This window comes from Callionymus lyra, chromosome 10, assembly GCF_982586985.1.
Source record: "Callionymus lyra chromosome 10, fCalLyr1.hap1.1, whole genome shotgun sequence".
Taxonomy (NCBI): domain Eukaryota; kingdom Metazoa; phylum Chordata; class Actinopteri; order Syngnathiformes; family Callionymidae; genus Callionymus; species Callionymus lyra.
Window position 1 is genome coordinate 4,729,622 of NC_141827.1, and position 20,075 is coordinate 4,749,696.

The 20,075-nt window shown below is 38.3% G+C and overlaps 1 protein-coding gene across 4 annotated transcripts; it reads right to left on the reverse strand.

Annotated features, from left to right (window-relative positions):
* Positions 1 to 1,549: 1,549 nt before the first annotated feature.
* On the reverse strand, positions 1,550 to 18,249 carry nisch (nischarin). 4 transcript variants are annotated; one of them, XM_087800583.1, is made up of 28 exons: positions 18,076 to 18,249; positions 17,301 to 17,384; positions 16,610 to 16,792; positions 15,798 to 15,846; positions 15,425 to 15,588; positions 15,235 to 15,330; positions 14,732 to 14,827; positions 14,507 to 14,659; positions 13,760 to 13,828; positions 12,999 to 13,184; positions 12,768 to 12,896; positions 12,191 to 12,304; positions 11,788 to 11,989; positions 10,657 to 10,772; positions 10,515 to 10,591; positions 10,161 to 10,418; positions 9,451 to 9,743; positions 8,635 to 8,837; positions 8,192 to 8,562; positions 7,316 to 7,500; positions 7,200 to 7,242; positions 6,897 to 7,035; positions 6,115 to 6,244; positions 5,919 to 6,038; positions 5,694 to 5,855; positions 4,802 to 4,971; positions 4,348 to 4,508; positions 1,550 to 3,219 (listed from the first exon to the last, which is right to left on the reverse strand). In XM_087800583.1, the coding sequence occupies exons 1-28, from the start codon at positions 18,154 to 18,156 to the stop codon at positions 2,892 to 2,894; spliced, it is 4,362 nt and encodes a 1,453-aa protein (XP_087656709.1). In that variant the 5' UTR covers positions 18,157 to 18,249; the 3' UTR covers positions 1,550 to 2,891. The 4 variants fall into 4 exon arrangements, with proteins under 4 accessions (XP_087656709.1, XP_087656711.1, XP_087656708.1 ...); XM_087800585.1 differs by having other exon boundaries at positions 5,919 to 6,023; positions 8,635 to 8,843; XM_087800582.1 differs by having other exon boundaries at positions 8,635 to 8,843.
* Between the last annotated feature and the right edge of the window lie 1,826 nt (positions 18,250 to 20,075).

Below are 20,075 nucleotides of genomic sequence, written 5' to 3' on the forward strand. Positions count from 1 at the left end.
TATGCTTTTTTATTTACTTTCTACTTCATTGAATTAAGTTTATTCATGTTCAGTGAGTTTTTAAAACTTTATGCGTACTCATGTACTTCATAACAGGTGAATCTGTTATAAAAACATATTAATATAGAAGAGGAACAAGTACTTTCCAGATGTTCATCCATTTTATCAGATCAACGGTTGCGTAATGATCATGATTTCATCAGCGAAAACTCTGGGGTTGTTGGGAAATCATGATTCACCTCAACTCTGCTCTGGAAGATAAAAAGGAAACGCCAGTGTGGATAAAATAGTTTGGTGTCATCAAAATATTTCTGTGATTTGTATCCATTTAATCAATTATAACTGTATTAAATAAATTAAATATATATGTTTTTTTGCAGGATAGGAAACCGATGAAGTCATAATTAAAGTTGAAATAGTAATTAATGAGTTTTCTTTGTATTAAACATATTTTTTGTGTCGTTTTCATGATTTTGTTCTGAAAGCAGCTTCTCAATAAAAGTGTCTAAAGAGCTCAGATCGTGTAAAGAGCAGAAAAACACGACGAGTGCACTTTGAATCTGGTCCACGTCTCAGTTCTCTGGATCCGTCCTGGAGGTCACGTGACCTTCTGGACGAGGCTCCAGTGGAACCAGAGGTGAAGTCTCCAGTTCTTGCTGATCACAAACTTCCCGGTACAGTATCTGTCGCCTCCGTCTGTCGAGCTGTCGCTCTGACAGGAAAGCGGTCGAACCTCTCAGAGCCACAGACGGGAAAGAGAGGAAGTTCTAAAAGTTCGTCTTCGTGCGACGGAACTGTCGAGTCATCAGCAAGTCCTCGCGCTGCAGGAGCGACAAACCGCTGACGACAAGCTTTCAACAATCCTGCATGATTTGAGCTTGTTTTTGTCTCTTTCGGGACAAACACCACAAAATAAACAGATAAACACGAGCGCAGACCTCTGCCAAGCTGCTCATCACCCGCACAACGTGATACTTCTACACTACAGTATTACCCTGCATTTATTTTAGCATTTGAAATGCATGTGAGCTCAGGCGGCTGTGGAACCTGCTCGCATTACACAAGAGAAACAATGATTCCTCAAATGACTCGAGGGTCCAGATGGTTATTTGGAACATTACAAAATTAATTTCATATTATTATCCTTCTTATGCATCGTGGGTTAAATGAAGGCACAAATGACCTCCTTGGCAGAGGTAGTTCATCATTTCTCTGTAGTTTAAGGCGTCAAAATATTAAATACCTTTTGTCAGAGGGCCAAACAAATGTATTTACCAAACTTTTTTTAACTTCAAACTCCATTATCTCCGTTTCTTATCTTATGTTTATCCCTAGGTTACCATGGTGATGCTAATATTGTCTTTGATTTTGAGCAAAAATGCATTGGTTGGTGCAGATTTGGCCCCGAAACCATGAGTTTTCTTTTCAGGGGTCACTCAGGGTCGACTTTAACGATCATGTTTAAAATGTAGACTTGAGTTCAGCAGTGAGGGAGAGGAGGATTACCTGGAGCAGCATCACCTGTAGAAGAACAACGAAGGCAGTTTTTCCATCTTTAATTCAGTGGCGTTTCCCCTTTAACACGACAACACTGGAGGTAAACAACAACAACAACAACAGTGAAAGTGAGTCCAGGACAAACACTGTTGTTAACAGATACAAAATGAAAAAACTGACCAAAAATAAAAACACTGATAATAACGATATTTGTTCATGTTGTAAATATTAACAATCGTCAGTATTTAAAAAACACAATCATACATTTATATTAATATAATACACATAATAAAACTCCAATTTACAGTTTAGCAACAACGTTTGTCAAAAAGTGCAAAGGATGAAAGATTTGAGGAGATTGTGCTAAGCAGTGTGTGTGTGTGTTTGTGTGTGTGTGTGCAAGTGTGTAACCAAGAGTCACGTGACATCCGAGCGTCTCCGTAAATGTACGAATAAAACTTAAATATTTTGGTATCGAAGCACGAACGACAAATGATGGAAACCGTCGAGGTTTGGGGTCGAGAGAGCTGCCGGAAGTGCTCAGGTAAGGACCGCTCACCTGCTTTAAGAAGCAACTCCTGTGGAATGTCTGCAGCGCCCCCTGCTGGTTATCACCGTTCTTGCAGGCAATATATCATCGTCCTGGTCAAGTGAGGATAAAACCTTCAAGTTTTCTTTAGCGTGACGTTTAAAGGCCTCAGAAGGTTCAAAACTCCAGACAAATCTCAGTGAGTCACAAGTTTAAACATAATATAAAAACACAATAATGTATTTTTATATTTGTATTGTTTCAATCATTCACTCTTCCTTCATGTTTTTTCTTTAAACTTTACCTTTATTTGTTTCTTCATATTTTCTTTGTGTTTTGTCAATTGTTTTCTGCATGAATTAATTTCTAATACATTTGAATTATTATTGTATTTATTTGATTTTACTTTTTAATGCAAATGCATTTATTGTTCATACTGTCATAAATGTGTCAATTATTGACATTGAAAGATACTTTTAATTAATCATTATTTAACCTTTAACTTAATATTAATTCAGATTTATTTTCTTTCCTTTAAACATTTTTTCATTGTTTTTATTTTATAGTTTTGAAAATCTAAATAAATTAAAATTTGTTAAACTGCAATAACTTGATCGTTTTACAACTGTTATCTGTATTTTTTTGTGATTAATGTCTATAATTAAGTCATAATGAGGGATGAGCTGACCTGCAGCAGTCTCCACACACTTTACTACACAACCTTTGTGTCACCTAATGAATTGTTGGGTTTAAGTTGGACAAACTGAGGCCTTTAAATCCTACATTAGTGTCTGGTTCTGGTCGGAGTGTGTGATGAGTTTCCATCGAACCAATCAGACGCGAGTGCATCATCCCTGTGAACCAATCAGCCCGTGAGCTCGACAGGAAGTTCCCTGCTGCACAGCGCCTCCCACTGGCGGGCGAGCAACGAGATCAGTCGCTCCCTGCTGTCGGCCCCCGGGACGAAGACGCACCACTGGACCTCGCCCTCGGCTCCGGCGCTGGCCCCGCCCCCTCTGAGATGAGGCTCCTCCCCCTCCGTGGAGAAGTGGTCCATGGTGAGGTGGCAGAGGAGGTCGGGGCCCGGCAGGTCGTCGAAGACCAGGGTCAGAGCCTGGGGGTACATCTGGTAGCCCAGCAGGACCCGGTCCAGGTCGCGGATCCTCCGGGCCTCGCGCAGCTGATAGCGCTCCCTGTTGGACAGACGCCATTATTGCAGCTGACTAATGTCACTGTTGTTACGTTTGTTAAATAATCAGTGTTTCATGTCTCGACTCTACCTGAGCTGCAGATCTGAACCTCTTCAACAACACGTCCTTCTTCAGGTCTGCCTCACTGACTCTCTCTTGTTACGCTTCAGTGAATATTTCACTTTTTCAAGTTCCTGACAAAATATCGCTCAGACGACAAGAATTCTTTCTTTTTTTCCCTGCTTCTTGGTTCACACGTGTTTTCTGACTGTAAAGGTGAAAAGAATCTTAAAAGCTCAAGCCTGAGATCACAGACATGTTTGTCTGCAACAATCTGAACCGTTTGAACATTAAATAAATATATTATTAAATATGTGAAGAGACGAATGACCACCAGGGGGCCTCAGCGAACCCACACACGGTTTATTCATCAAACAAATAAAGTAGCTAAAACTAACTAAAACTAAGCTAAATCTTCTTTTGATTACTTCAAGGAAAGATTAAGTGAAATTTGAATTCAAAAGTCTCTTTCCTTATCAATGTTCTCTCATAGCTATAAGTTCCTGAACCTCTCATGAGTCAAGAGAAATAAGACTCAGTGTCATCAGAATATCAAATGTTTGAATTAAACATTTCAAATGTATTAAGTGATTTATATAAATGCTGTTTTGTTTTTTTAAGAATTTGATTTCTTATAAATAATTCTATTCAATAATTCCTATATCGAATCATTTATTTTATTTTTTAAAATATTGAATCATTTTATAATAGATTTTGCTAATAATAATTCCAATAATTATAATAATAAAAAATAGCCTTTTAAATACAATATAAAATTCCGGTATAGTTGTGGTAACAGTTTAATATTGAATTTAAAGGCTAGAACATTAAAAAAAAAACACAGAATTTTGTCTTTTTTAGTTATTTGAATTAAATATGAATTATATGAAACTATATGCATGTTTTCTTTTTTTTAATATTTGGTTGAATTATTAATACAAAGGACAAATTCAAACTTTCAATATAGAGATTTTTTTTTTTTTTTTAATAAAACATTTTAATTGTTAAATCTAATCATAAAATATTCCGATGGCACTGAAACACTATTATATCGGACAATATAATCTGTACCTGGAAGGTGGTTCTTTGGCAAAGTCTGGCAGTGGATAACTGACGTAGTCCTCGTCCAGCAGGAAAACATCTGTGCTGGTCAGGATCAAAGTCCTGGGATGGAGCTCAGGGGAAGAAGAGGTAGGACCTGAGAGGGCGGAGCTTTGGCTCGGTAACTGCACCTACAGAGGTTTACAAGAAGAAACGTTGAGATGAAACACTCGAGACATTTCCACTTCTTCAGGTGCTCTCTCGCTGAACCTTCATCTTTCTCTCTTCGGTTTCTTTGACTGGTGATTACATCTCTCATTTCCTTTTCTCAGTAAAGTCTATTTATGATGGAGTCTGTAGCTGAACCATTTGTTCTTATAGAGTAAACGTTTGTAACTTTTTAATTAAAGTTGAATAAGTTTATGTTAAAAGTCCCGCTCAGCTGCCGACCAACACCAGTGGAAAACAGAAGCAACTTATTGACCTGGAAAACCAGCAGATAGAGGAGGACGTTGAAGGAGCGCGAGGACGAGGCTGCACCGACCGGAGTCTTCCTCTCCGCCACGATGAAGGTCAGGTCTCCCATCTCCTCCTCACTTGGATACACAAACTTCACTCTGCTGCTGTGGACCAGCTCGTAGTTGTGCATTTTACCTGAGGGCGGAAGAGAACTGTCAGCACGAGGAGTCGCACACAAAAGTGTTTATTTTGATTTTGTTCCATTTTCTTTCCTGTCCAGACATGTGTAAACATTGAACAAATGTATCTTTGTAGATTTTTCAATACAAAATATATATTTTTAATCCACAAACGCAAACCATGTCGTCGACAGAAAAATGCATTTGAAAACAGTTTTTCTTGGATTGAAGTAATTTGTATTTTTGAGTCATATTAAGGACATTTGTGTCTTAATTATTTAATCCCTGCAACTGTTTGGTAAGTAAAACAACATGAGGTTGATATTTGTGAGGTTAGAAAAACTCTGAATCGTGTTCCGAATAATTAAGGTTACTTAATACATTTTCTACATTTTTTTATTGAAATGAAAAAGATTTTAAATTGTTTTAATTTAAATTAAAGGTTGAAAAATTGTAAAAAATTATAATTGAAGAAACTTTTCTTTTTTTAAGATGTTTTTGATTGAAGCAATTTATTTTAATTTAATTGAATATATTTTAGGCGACTTAAGCAAGTTTTTTTCCTAATTCAAGATTTATATTTATTATTTAATCATCTTTTTTGGTGCCTTATTATTCTTTAAAAATGTGTAATTCTCAAACTTAAAGACTTCACTACAAATCATATTTAAAATCCTAAAGTTCATAAAGCACGATGGTGTACATCTTCTTCTGACACAGTAATGGTGGATTCTTCACCTGCGCTTGCGTTTGTGAACTGAGAGTAGAAATCCTGATCCGACGGCTCTGGAGGAGGAAGATGCTGCTTCTGACTGAGCGCCGACATCAGCTCCTGCAGGAAGACACTCGTCCCGTAACTGTCTCTGCTGAGGCAGCAGACGATGTGGTCGGCTGACCTCCCTGGACGGGAACACCAGACCATCAACACCTGCTTCATGCACCGGACCACGAGCGTGAACTCACCTACGACCCTGAAGTACTGGTCAAACAATCCCACGTTGACGGACTGAAGCTCCGACAAGCTGACGCTCAGACAGCAGCACAGGAACACGGACGGATCTTCAGAGTCTGTGACGTCCAGCACTGATGGTGAGGGATGATGTGGTTTGATTTCCAGGAGAAACACTGGATAACAACACGATCGGGTTCATGTTCTCACCTGGAGAGTCTTCCAGCAGGAAGTAGATGGTGTTGTTGGACAGCAGCAGGCAGCAGGTGAGCTCGGTCTCCGGAGACTTGTACAAAACTACTGACAGCCAGAGAGAGTGTTTCAACTCCTCCGCCTCAGACTGACAGACAGAATGTACTGGTTAGAAAATGTATATTCATTATTAAACAAACAATACAAGTGGAAGTAGATCAATTTAATCAGAAAATGGTTGAACATTTCAAATATTAAAACTGTATTTTATTTTTTTTAATTCATATTTCCATCTTTTTAAGCATTGAATTATATGTTTATATAATTGAATTCAATAATTTGCCTAATGAAAGGTTGAATTTGTTTTTTATTATTACATTCATTAAAAAAATGATACATCTCCAAAATTTGTGATTTTTTTTCTACACATACATTATATTTTATAATTACAATGAGAAAAGAAAATGCTGTAAATTCAATACTTTTAAATCCACATTGGGCTGTAAAACAACCATTACTTGAAAATATTTTAAAGATTAATTAAAGCACCAGCACTTCTTGTCGTCATGTGATCATCCACGCATCGCATGATTGGCTAAAGGTTTGATCCAGTCGCTCTGTACTCTTTTGGTCTCGTCCGGCGTCTCCATTATACCAACATTTTTATATTGAATTACAAAGGCTAAGAAAACGAGTTCAAACAATATATTAAAATAAATTAAAATGTTAAATTCAACCTCTAATATCCTGATGACACTGATATACTTCTGTACTCGCTCGCGTCTCCGTCCGTGTCTTACCAGCGCGACATGCTTGTGAAAATAAGTCGACAGCTGATGTCGTCCGAGTCCGGACAGAAGCTTCAGCCCGGCGGACAGACCCTGAGCGAGGTGAGGAGCCGGCTGGTTCTCATCCATCTGTTGAACCGAGGAGTCCCAGCTAAGAAGAGATGAAGAAGGTCAGATGTCAACTTGGTTCTGTTTGTTCTTCATGAACTTCATGAACAGAAACACTTTCCTCTGAACACATTTAAGATAAGAATTTACCGTCGCTCATTAATGGTACATAGCATTAGACCGATGAGGACATGATGGAGAAAATACCTGCCAGTGCTGGTGCTGTGAGGTTTGCTGGAGCTGGTAGAGTCTGAAAAACAGATGAGAGATAAACTTCAAGTCAGGGAAGAAGAAAGGTTTGTAAAAGCTTGAGTCATTCTCACCTCGCGTCTGTTGATCTTGATGCCGACATGTTCCGCACAGATGTGGCAGAGCCAACGTCTTCAGGCCCTCCAGAGACGCTCGGCACCGACTCAAGTCTGACAGGAAGCTTTTCTTGCCGCCGGCCAGAGGGAGGAGCAGACGCAGCCGCTGTCCTCCCAGCAGAACCTCCAGGGAGTGTCTGGACCTGAACAATCACCGGAGGAAACCACGTCAACATCAGAGGAACAAGAACAAGGAGTAAATCAGTGGCATCAGGATCTTGATCTTTAACCTTTCAGGTGTTGAAACCGTTTTTGATTGAAAAGTTTTCAAGCATCGATACACATTTATATAGTTTTAATCATTTCTATATTGAATTTATTTGTTTTGTTTTTATAATTAAAAAGATTCAAAAATGATTTTAAGATTTATTTATTTTTTAAACACATGGTTTTATATTCTTATTTCAATAATTCAAAAATAAAGTTTTAATGCCTAAAATGGTGGCCATATATATATATATATATATATATATATACATACATATTATATTGACCAACATTTTTACATCGAATTTTAATGGCTAAGAATGAAACATTTGAAAAGAAGTATTGATTTTAGATTATTATTGTAATCAAAATATCAATCTATGAGTAAAAAAAGTATTGATTTTAAAAACTATACAATTTTCTAAATTCAATTATTCAAAAACAAATTTCAATAAAGAAATAGTTTAATAAAATATTGAAATTTTTAAATGCAACTATTCAATATTCTTAAGGCCATGATATACTTATACAAACACTCTAAGAAATACTCAAATCCAAGTACAGATTTCTTCATGAATCGTGAACATTGAGATGTGAATAAACAGGTAAATAAGAGTTTTGCTCGACCTGATCTCGTGTTGCTCGCCGCGGTCTGATGATTGACGATCTGTCGTGGGTTTGGGGTGACGCACCACAGAACCGAGGGGAACACGGATCAGCTTATACACGTCAGACGGGGCAGAATCTCCCAAAATCCTCTTGAAGTCCATCCTCAGCACCCAGAGGTGTCTGTGAGTGAGGAAGAGGAGTGAAGGGAGAGTCGCCTCCTCTTCAGCGGGTAAGACGTCGGACAGAAGCGAGTGAGGGTCCGAAGAAACGGATGAAGCCGAGAGGTGAGCGACGAAGCCTCCTGCTGCTCCTCGACTCTCCTCCACCTCCCAGGAGTTGAGAAGTGATGGAGGGAGGAGTTGAGGAGATGCAGTTTTCTCTGAATCTGCCTAATTTTCAAACAAAAATGTAGATGTATTTCAGTGAATTAGCTGCAAAAATGACGTTGCTAAGTCTCGTACCTGGATCAGTGGCAGCAGTTCTTCCCGTGTCTGGTGGAGCTGCTGAGGCTCCGAGAAGAGAAACCAGCGAGTGTGAGCGCACTTGAGCTGCAGTGAGATGCAGCAGTGAGGGACTCTGGAGGTCAGCAGGAGCTCGGATGGAGGTAGAAGGAAGTTCACAACCAGCTTTGACAGCATCTCCGATGACGTTGGATTCATCTTTTCTGTAACTTGGATCCAAAATTAGTAGATTTAAAAAGTGTGGATTGAAGTTACAATTGACAAGTTCAGTGCAGTGAGCAATTATAATTCATATTAAATACCTCAGTGTCATCAGAATATTCCTTAATTAACTATAAAAATGATATAATACCGTTGCTTTGGAATCCCTTACAACGTATAGATGCACCAGTGCTTCGACATAGTCACATGACCGTCTGAGCCCAACATGATTGGCTGAACATTTGATCAAGTAGCTCTGTATTATTGTCTGGTGGCACCATTATACCAACATTTTATATTGAATTTAAAAGGATAAGAATGATAGATTATTCATTAAAAATATCCATGGAATTTGAATATCAGACTACATACAAGCATAAAACAAACTAACTCAAACTTTAAATTTATAATATTTCTAATTAAAAAAAAACATTTCAATAAAAAATCAAATCAAATGTTCCTACATTTTCTATGTTAAACCACTGATTTACTACATAATTTGTTAAATCATTTGGTAAATGTTGTCAAAGATGCATCTATGAAATAATGTTTCATCAATTGTTCATATAATTTGACAAATTAGTCACAGTCTTTGCTCTTAAATAGTTCACATACCATCTCTCCAGGTGAAGTCATGTGACAAGGACAACAGTCCAATCAGCTTGTCCATGAGCACCAGGCACACGAGCTTCTGATCCACGTCCTGATCCACCTCCACACAGTAGCACCACAGAACCCGGTGAACCTGCAGACTCTCGTCCTCCGCCTCCCCTTCGTCTTCCTCTGCCGTCAGCCTCTCGTGGAGGTTGGAGGAGCTTTCAGGAGGGAGATCTTGAGACAACGAGCAGATCGACTCATCCACGGAATCATCCAGGCCCATCTCGAAGTATCCGTCTCTGGAGCCTGGACTGTGAGATCACAAGAAATGAGGAAAGATTTATCAAACGACTTCATGCAGCCGATTGGATAGAAACAAGAAAAAAGACAATAAGAAGAGAGAACCGAGCTACTAGATCTTTCTGTCATGGTGGTTTATACAATCATTTATATATTGAATTCAAATGGCACCGGTGATATACTTCCATAGTTATCTGGCGTGCTTAACCATTTAAATAAATCAAAAATGTAAGTAGAAATAAACAATATACAAAATAAAGAGCCAATATATATTTGCATCTCTTCTTTTTTCATCCATAATTACTTCAAAATCGAATCTCCTCTCCCTGCAATAAACTGTGTTTCTGAAGATTATAGAATCATTTCCAGATACTCGAGTTCAAGATGGAATATATTAAATGACAAACGGCTGTTTCTGTTTGAATCACCTCAGACATAGCACATCTGTGGTCTCCACAGCAGGAAGGACGTCAGTGGACTCGGACGTGCTCTCATCTCTCTGCTCAGTTTCATCGTCGGACTCGGTCTTACTGGTTTGTTCCTTCAGATGCGAGCGGAGTCTCTGAGTCAACTGGGTGACAAAGTCTTTGTTGGACGAGAGTGAGAGAAGGTGATCGGAGAGGAGAGGGAACGACATGTGGCTGCAGGAGGCAAGACTGGTGTCGGATGGTTCGGAGCAGTAGCAACTGGAGAAGAAAATATCAATCATTATGAGGAGATTCAGAACACGATTCAGAGTTTTTCTAACCTCACAAATATCAACCTCATGCGGTTTTACTTACCAAACAGTTGCAGGGAATGAACTTGTACTTGTGGGCACTTCACGGTGTGTGTGGTCAGATCGAGTGAAGACTGGGACCTGAAGTAAGAAAGCTGGAACTATTTAATTGAAAATCCAAATTTGGTCACCTGCTCGTGACTGACCTGCACAATGTCGGCAGAAGAAAAGTGTGTGTTTGTGTTTAGGCTAGCAGGGGACGGGGCAGCATTCACAGGAGGGGCAGCTTTGGGGAGAACTATGAAATCTTTGTTTGCGACTTCTGAAAGAGACAAAAAGATAAGAAATTTAAAACCCTGGAAAAGATGGTGAGGTAGATAGTTTTCCTGAAGTGTTGTTTTGGCGTTTCATCGACCAAAACATCAGTATCGTTAGACACAATTGTCTAATGTTTGAAGCATAAGCGCCTGCTTTGGTTAGAAATGTGACATAAAATCACTGCACAAATGCATATACACATCAACACAACTTTGCAAATGTCAGTGTGCACACAAGCACATGCGACACCAGTCCATAAGGACAGTCATTTCAAGACACACAACACATACATACCCACTCTGTCACATTGAACAAATATTAACAAAAAAAAGAAAGAAACTAATGAATTTTTCTCGGTCTGCAACCTTTCACGACGAGCCATTTCAAGATCCACAACAACACAACTATCAAAACTATACAAGCAACTGGACTTAATAGGACTAAAGAGTGAGCAAGTCAAAATCTCACGTGTGACATATTTAGTAATATTATAGCCTTCATGTTGTAGTTCTCAAGATCAATTTATATTGAAGATATAGTTTATTTTGTTAGTCCCATCAGAGAGAAGAACAATATGACAGTGTTTTTCTAGGAAGTAATGAGAGTATTTTTAAGATTAAAACCAGAAACAGTTACAAAAAGAGCCGTTACGTGGTTTTGTTAACATATATACATGAGGTATGTGCTCACTATACACTGGGGGGGGGGCAGTGTTTATGCTTTGAAGCCACAGGGAAACTGTAATGTCGGAAGACCCGGGTGAAATTCCAGAGCTTCAGGTTGCAGACATGATTTAGAAGATAAAATCAATGAATCAATCTTTAGCTACCGTAAGACAGCAGCCAGAAAATGCAATTTTCTCTTCATTTAAAGCCAGAACTTGCATGGTAGGTGCAGACACTACCATCAACGGTGTCATCTTGATATCAAAACAAAGACTTGTTTCTGGCTGCTGTCCCCAGCGTCAGTCAGAACAACGACTCCTTCAGAGCTGCGCAGCCTGAAAGACAGACGATTACCTTGGCTGGGGCAGGCAGGCAGCTGAACCGTACAGGAGGAAGAGGAAGTAGAAGGAGAGGTGGTGACAATGACAGCAGCAGGGGGAGGAGGACAAGGAAGGACAGAGGATGAGCAGTGAGAGGAGAGGGAGGTGGAGGGAGGAGGAGGAGAGGAGGAGATACAGGAAGTAACAGCAGTAGACAGTCTGGTCTCCTCACTGATCTGACAAGAAGACACAGAGGTGGAATCTTTCAGAGAGCAGTGATTGTAAAGTATCCATTCAAAACCTAAAAATGCTTCAAGGCCCTGCTTCTCATCATCGATCACACAAATATTGTCAGATCTATAAGGAATTGCTGGTACGAGAAAGACAGTAAACTTCAAACCAGATGACATGAAACTGGTGTGATCCGGCCATTCTACCTTCTTGTCGCTGCTGCTCATTCGGTCTTTGACTTCTTTGGCTTTCTGAATGGCTTTCAAGACTTCCACCGTGTCCAGTTCTTTTTCCGTTGTCATGGTGACGTCCAGACAAACCTGACAAACAAACAGGAAACAATGTTCAAATACGTAAACAGTTCACTGATCACTAATTCTCACTATTGATTATATCATTTAAAGTGTTTCTTCTTTGACTTCTGATGTGTGCAGTAGATCCTCGCCATATTGTGGGTCTAAATTACAGTGTTGCGTTTACAGCACTGGCAAAAAAACTTTTTCTGAATATGCTATTATTTTGTGATGTCAAAAGCAATTTGGGCTGTGATTGGTTGGCTGGGCGTCAGAGCATTATTGGAGCTGTTCAGGTCACCGTTACTGAGAGGGTTGTTGAGGGATGACACCATTTATCAACCGTTGAGTTTGATTTTTAAATAAATGTTGTAAAATAAATGTTGTTCAATTAAACAATAACTACTTTGCGTTTTTGGTTTAATGTGTGGGGTTCAGAATGTAAGCCCTTTCTTGATATTTGAGAACACTGAGTTACTCTTTTACGCACCTCTGCTGCACGGTCACCAAACTGGGCCAGGACTTTGGTTCTGTAGTCTGGGATGATGCACATCGGGTTACTGGACAAGTTGATTTTCTCCAGACAAGGAAGCGAGCCGATGTTTCTTATCTCCTCCAACTGGAAATCCAAAAATCATTTCACACAAACTAACCAGCACGTGTTCAGACTCATGCTGTGACAACATATTGCAGAACCAAACCATGAAGATGCCGCGTTTACCTGGGCCAGTTGGTTGCTACTGAGGTCCAAGTTGACGAGGGAGTAGAGTTTGGTGAGACCCGACAGGTTCTCCAGCTGGTTTCCAGCCAGACTGAGAGTTTTGATGTTGCCTAGACGGGTGTGAGCAGCTTCCAGGACTTTCAGGCTGTTGTAGGACAGATCCAAATGGACCAAGTTGTAGAGGTACTGCAGACAAAGACGAGCTGTTCAGTGTCACTCACAAAACATATGCCATGAGAACAGAACAAATCAATTCAAGGAAGGAATAGTGAATCGCTGAGATGATCACCATGCATTACTTCTGTGAATATGCTGTTACATTTTTAGTAAATATTTCTGACTACTTCTAACTTTCTAACACTTGATTGGGGAAATACAAGATAATCTAAATCATTTCTATTTGTTATCAGAAAATGGTCTGATTCCTCACTTCTGTAGATGAATGATAGAAATGCTGATTCAGCACGTGCCGGTGTCTAAAGGTTAACAGAGTGACTTCTATATCCTGCTGGTTTATCTTCTTTTCAAAAAACACTGCAGTCTCGGTTTGTGCAGAAAACCAAAGCTATGTGAAAGATTCTTAAACAACTTTTATCATCAGCAATATCAATATAGATTATTTAAGGTTTATTTAACTAGTATGTTATATTTTGATATTTTTAAATTACTGTGATTAAAGTGCCTTTACATCAAAGAAACATTTTAATAAAAAAAGAAAGAGTTATAGGCTATAGAGATTTCACAGAAGCTTCTTCTCATACCTGAAGGTTTTCTACAGATGGAAGCTGGTTGTGACTCAGATCTAAAAACTCCACCTTTGGAATTAATTTCTGGAAAACAAAATAAAATAAAGATCATTCATTTATTTGTTCAATGCTCAGCATGAAAACATGTTTCATCTTGAGAATCAAATGCATCTAACAAAAGAGAAACAACACCAAACAAGGTCAACTCTGTCCAAACTATTTAAAGATGGTACAAGTTAACCCTTATAGTTTTCATACACTGGTGGGACAACCCAGAAATGCTGCAGTTGAAGCGGGAAAAACAGAAGCTATGCAACATCTGGCATTTAGTAATCATGTTGAAAGTGAACCTGGAGTTCCCCAAATAATTCCTGTACTTGAAGTCGCTTTGTTAGCAAACACACACATTTCTTCGCACAAACATGGGGAAATCATGGCTCAACGAAAAAGCACTAAGAGGCTGCATCTGTGTGGGGGGAGAGTTTGGTGGATCAAGACAGAGGAGGGATAAGAAGGCATTATCAATGGATTATTATAAAAGCATTCTGTCAGTTGACAGCTGCGCCAACACACTCAGAAAATATCCGGTCATGTGTCTGTGTTTCATAATATGAAGATGTCAAGAATATGGAGTAAAAATTTAATGTTTTACACATTTTTTTTCTAAAATTACAAAAAAGATTAAACAGTTTATTTTGGTGAGAACATGCATTTGTGAAAGAAAGACAAATGTTTAATATCTTTGTTGTGAATATATCTTACCACTGAGGAGTCAATGGTTGAGATGCAGTTGTGGCTCATGTCCACCGTTGTCAAGTTCTTCCACAGAGGAACAACTGCAGTCACGGGACACCCGGACTCCGAGCCCTCAGCCTCCCACTGGGAGAACTCACTGGCCTCCGGGACCAGGATAGCCTGTAAACGTTTCCACATTTAAGAAATAAAGACTAACGTTGACTCGGTCTAATGAAGCTTCTGGATTCATACCGTCATGGTTTCTGTAGAGTTGTGGACACTCAGAGTGGCCAGACTGGACCTGAGAGACGAGAGTCCTCTGATCTGCTGAGCGCTGCAGTCGCTGATCTTAAGTCAGGCAGAAGAAAAAAGCTTTTGATTGCATTTGTAAAACTATTTTCTGCAATTAAAAAAGCTGAAGGAATGTATGAAGACCGTTTACACAGGCAACAAATAAGTGAACCAAAACACAACAAAGTGTTTATTTGGAATCATTTAAAAATATAGGCAAAAACGATAAAAACAAGTAAATTATGTTTTCAGGAGTAAAATAACTGTTTGACTATGTTTGATATTTTTTTCAAGGATAAAAAGCTAACAAAACCATAACAGTGCCAGTTCAAAGTTAGTTTTTTTAGCTGAAGTAAATACCATAATGGAAACCCCCATTAAACTTAGGCTTCATTTATTTAAGTATAAATCCAAAAACTCATCTCTATCCACCAGCTAAATTTGAGTGAGAGTTTGATAATTACCTCAATCTGCAGCAGTGATTTGAAAAACGAAAGGTCAAATGGCAGAGTGTTCTCCTGGATATTACTTGTTCCCACCGGACCGATGGTACCCGGAATCTGATGTAAACAATAATGACTGTAAATCATCCTCCACGTACCACAAAATATAAACATTATATACTGTATATATATTTATGAACTGGCAAATTACCTTGAGGTACCGCAGTCTGCAGGTGAAGTCTAAGATATGTCCCAGGTCTGTTTTGGCATCCCCGTTGCAGCAGGTGGGTTTAGCCAGACGTAGCTGCTGTGAGACGGCGTTAAGCTCCCGAGGACAGAGAGAGAAGACCTCGCCAGCCTGCAGCAGATGCTCACCTGTGGCACAACAGGACACATCATCATCAGACTACAACTTTTGCTGCAACATTTTTCTCATTTCAATTGATTTTCATTCTTTTTTTTCTTTAGAAATGTAAAGTATGAAAGGAAATCAAGTAAATCCATTGTAACCAAGAAGGTTATAGTGTTAAATATTACGAATAAACAAATATACAGGAAAATTGATTAATGAAAAAAAACTTCACCTTTATGGAACAACTCCTCAGCCAATGCTGCTGTGACACCATTAATCTCCTGAAAACAGAAAATAATATTTAAATAAATATCTAGTAATAAGTTTCTAAATAGAGAAAATATATATTTATAAAAGGAGAATAATAATTTACCATACATAAAAATCAAACGTTCATATAACCTGAATCAAACGAAGTCTTGCTTGCATCTATATATAGATATAGGGTGTGTTGCATAAGACTTTTAGATCAAGAGACTGGTGATCTTGCTGCAGAAGCCCACAGCAGTATTTAACAACCAACTCCTTTGTGTTTTATACGTCACACTATCCTTTATCTAGTTACAATATTAGGACTTTGTGGACCAACAGTTTCGACGATTTCTTTTCTTTGGCGTTCACATGTTCTTCAGATCATGTCACATGATAGCATTTTAAATTGGGTTATTTTGTTGGACAACTTCTAGAGACAACACTGACTTATTGATAAAGATGTCATGTGACCCCGCAGTGATATCACAAGACAAACGTAAAACTTTTCAAAGGAAAAAATGTTTTTTCTTAATTGTGTTTTCATGGTTGTCTGTCTGGTGGTTAAAAAGGAAAATGTAATTTTGACCAGTACAGCTCAAAAATTGCCAGGCAAACAAATCTGTTTTATGGTCAACTATTTGCACTGCAACCTCTGCTCTCATGCTATAAAGAATTCTTCTTGTGATTAACACTCAATTCATCTCACCAATCCTTTCTTTAAATATCTATCATGAGGTGAAACTGAAATCATAAAAAAAAAAAAAGGTTTGAAGGTCACGAGGAAATACTTACGTAAAGGTGAAAGTGAAGGAAGTTAGCGAGGTGGGTGGGTGTCGACTGTGGAAACTGCTGGAGAAGAGTCTGCAGATACAACTCCAACTCTTTCTGCCGTCGTTCCACTAAAGTCTTGGAATTTTTCCCCAACATCTTTTTTGGTGGGAGCAACCGGCGATCCACCTTCTTCTCTGCCGTCAACTAAGTTGGAGGAATTAAAATTCTTTAGTATCAATTAATTAAAAAACTCATGAACAACTTTTGATAAAATGTATAAGACTAGATTAGGTTAAGGATTGAATGCCTTGTACAATAGTTCATTATAATTGGGTGAAAGGTAAAGAATGCCCTGTGTCATCATAGTCTCTATTGTCAAACAGGAAAAGTGGGTGTGACATTTAAAGAACCTTAAAAGAATGTGGGTGGATAAAAACCAGCATGATGAATGACATGCATGTGACACATGCCGACAGAAAAGTTTGATTGATTTGTATGTGAATGAACTGTATAACCTTACATGGCGTGTCAGATTAGAAATCATACGACATATTTTTTAAAAATTATTTCTATACAGTACTTCATTGTATGTGGAGTATTTGTTTTCCTTTAAGCTCAACCGTGAGAGTGTGCTTCTGACTATGGTTTGCTCATGTACTTGAACATGAACATTTAAATAAATATTGAATTACTTAATACATAATATAAATACCTTTTCGTGGAGATCATGAAAATCACTATAGCGATGCTTTACGGTCCACCGATGCTCCCCATCCTTCACCTCGATGATGTACACCTGATAGACATAAGAAAAAACATGACTCTTCAAAGAAAGAAAGAGGATAATAGGATTCTAAATACTTTTAAGCACATTTGTAACTGCATAATTACATTTTATGAATTGATGAGATACTAAAAGTAAAATCTAAGATTTTAAATGATCAGTATTGAGATTATATCTTAATAACCGCATGTATTGAATCAATTGTGCAATGGTAAAAAATAAATTTATAGTAAGTAACAAACACACAATGAAAGGTGAACAAAAACTGATTTCAAGTATGTGACTGGCATGTTTCTGGTAACTTAAACAACAGCGGAAAATCACATTTGTCTTCGCTCCATCACATGGTTCAGCATGACAAAAATTGAAACGGAAAAATGGGAAATTTTACAATTACAGTTATTTTAAAAAGCGAATAACAGAAAAAATGACGAGCAATATTTGAGGAGTTGAAAATGAAGAATCTTAAGATTGCAAAAATTACATCTGTATAAAGGAGCAAGATCAGCACTTTCGCTGGATAATTTTCTCCTGGTCTTAAATAGACCACATCTATCTAAATAGCTACTAAATCAACATAATGTGTCAAAATGTGTTCGTCATCTCCAGGAATCCTGCGAACATGATTTTCTATCTTCACAAACAAAGCTACGTTAACTGGAAGCTAAGCTAGTTAGCTTTGATAAAACACAACGTCTCTCACAGTGTAGTTTTCCACCAGCTCCGAGCCGACGACAGCAACATTTCTCTCGGCCACCTCCTCTGGAAATGTATCCTGCTCCATCACTGACTGCTAAAGTGGCGTCAAACATATATAAAAAACGATCTAAATGAACTACAGAGGATGTGGCGGCGCTTCTGCCAGGTTAGTCGTCGTCTGACGCCATGTTTGTTGTGGTGCAGACAGCTGACTGGCGAGAAGCGGAAGTGGAAAAATAAAACTTTATTGACAATGTACTCGTGACATTTTATATATATATAAATTAACAATCGCTTAAAGAGACTTTTTTTAAAAACACTATTAATATTAATAAACTGTGTTTTATAATAAATGTAAATAATTCCAGGACATTCCTCTCCAATGAGGCAGGATCACCTTCATGCTGACCCGTTAGTTTTCCCAGAGTGCACCTGTGATGCAATGAGCTTATTATACTGTCAAAGTATTTATATATTTGCAAAGGATACTGTAGTAGGGCATGACACGCAACACCGAGTCCAGATCTATAGATAGCACGATCACGACATGTTTATGAGGATCAAGTGACAATATATTCATTTAAAACAATAAATGCATTTTAGTACAATTTCTAATATTAATTGTCTATGTTTACATTTTAATCCTTTCCAAGACCTAAGAGTTTATATTATATTACATACCTGCTCATTTTAATAAAATCATACAGTAAGTTAACTAAATCCGTGAAGGAACATATTATAAAAGCCACAAATGAATATCTAAAATAAACCAACATTTATTGGGAAAGTGTTTAATTGTTTTTTTAAACACTTTCATAGCATATTAATGAGTTTGTCTAGTGATGTAGCACATAAAAGATCCACATGGAGGCGCTAATGAAGCTGGATAACCACATGACTTGTTTTTCTCTGTGTCTGCTGAGAAAGGGTTGCTATTATTAATAATGTTTGTGCACCAGGGGGCGATTTATAACATTTTTATTCATTTGCCATTTTCACTACAATAATGGAAAACGTCAAAACAAATGCCAGTGCAATAATAAATGCACGGTGTCTTTAATAACTACAATACAATTGGACTTTAACATAATAAAATGGATGTTTTTGCTTGATGAAAGAGGCTTTATTGAATCATTTTTGTCAATGTCGGAATGTTTACAGCATCTTGGTAAAAGTATCAAAAGTAGTAGTTACACTTTACAACACTGCAACAATTGAAGCTGCTAAAAAATGTCCCCTGTATTTACTCTTCGTGGTTCATATCCTTGCATGTGCTCTTAGGAGCTTGTATTTCACTGACAAAATAAAATCATATTGTAAATAGCTGTCATATTAGTAGTTTTGGGTGATTATAGGAAGGTCCCAGTATTCCCCTCAGAGGAGCTGAGGCCCCACAATGCATTTTATAAAGATACGCTTTTCTTCTGGGGTCCGTCCCAGCTACTTGGGGTAAGAGAGTGGAACACGCGATCAAAAAGCTCCCTTCAACAAACAATGATAAACACATTCACAACAACAGACCTGTGTGATCGTGGATCATACTTGCGCCACCTACAGGTTTCTAAAGGGAGTGCATCGTACGTGTTTCTAACTCTGATTTGATACGTCATTCCAGCAGATCAGTCGCTTGACCTATATTCAAAAACACTTCTCAAATAAAGGCAGGACTATAACGAATAAGGTTGAAAGTTCACATTTATGGGATGTTTATTAACCAACGGATTTATTTACGTCGTGCGTTTATTTATTAAAACCCGACGGACGTGTTTAAGAAACAGCGTCGGTGAAAATGTCTATGGGTGCAGTTTGACAGCTCCCCATAAACGTGTCAATACAATCGTGGTTCTGGTTCTGATCCAGAAGCGACAGTGGCTGGGCTCAGTGTGTCAGTTGTCCTCGGGGGCGGGGCTGGAGCTGAGGATCAGGTTTCAGCTGAAGGACCTGAAGCGGAGATACCATCATGCTATAGGGGGGGGTTCTCAGTTTTGTAACACAAGAAGAGGC

Bases quoted from the DNA above. Each gene is read 5' to 3' on its own strand.
- nisch (XM_087800582.1), bottom strand. From the start codon at position 18,156: ATGGAGCAGGATACATTTCCAGAGGAGGTGGCCGAGAGAAATGTTGCT. The intron at 8,563-8,634 runs GTACGAGACTTA...TTTGAAAATTAG, and splicing joins AACTGCTGCCACTGATCCAG to GCAGATTCAGAGAAAACTGC. The intron at 7,036-7,199 runs GTATTTTCTCCA...ATCTCTTCTTAG, and splicing joins CACAGCACCAGCACTGGCAG to CTGGGACTCCTCGGTTCAAC.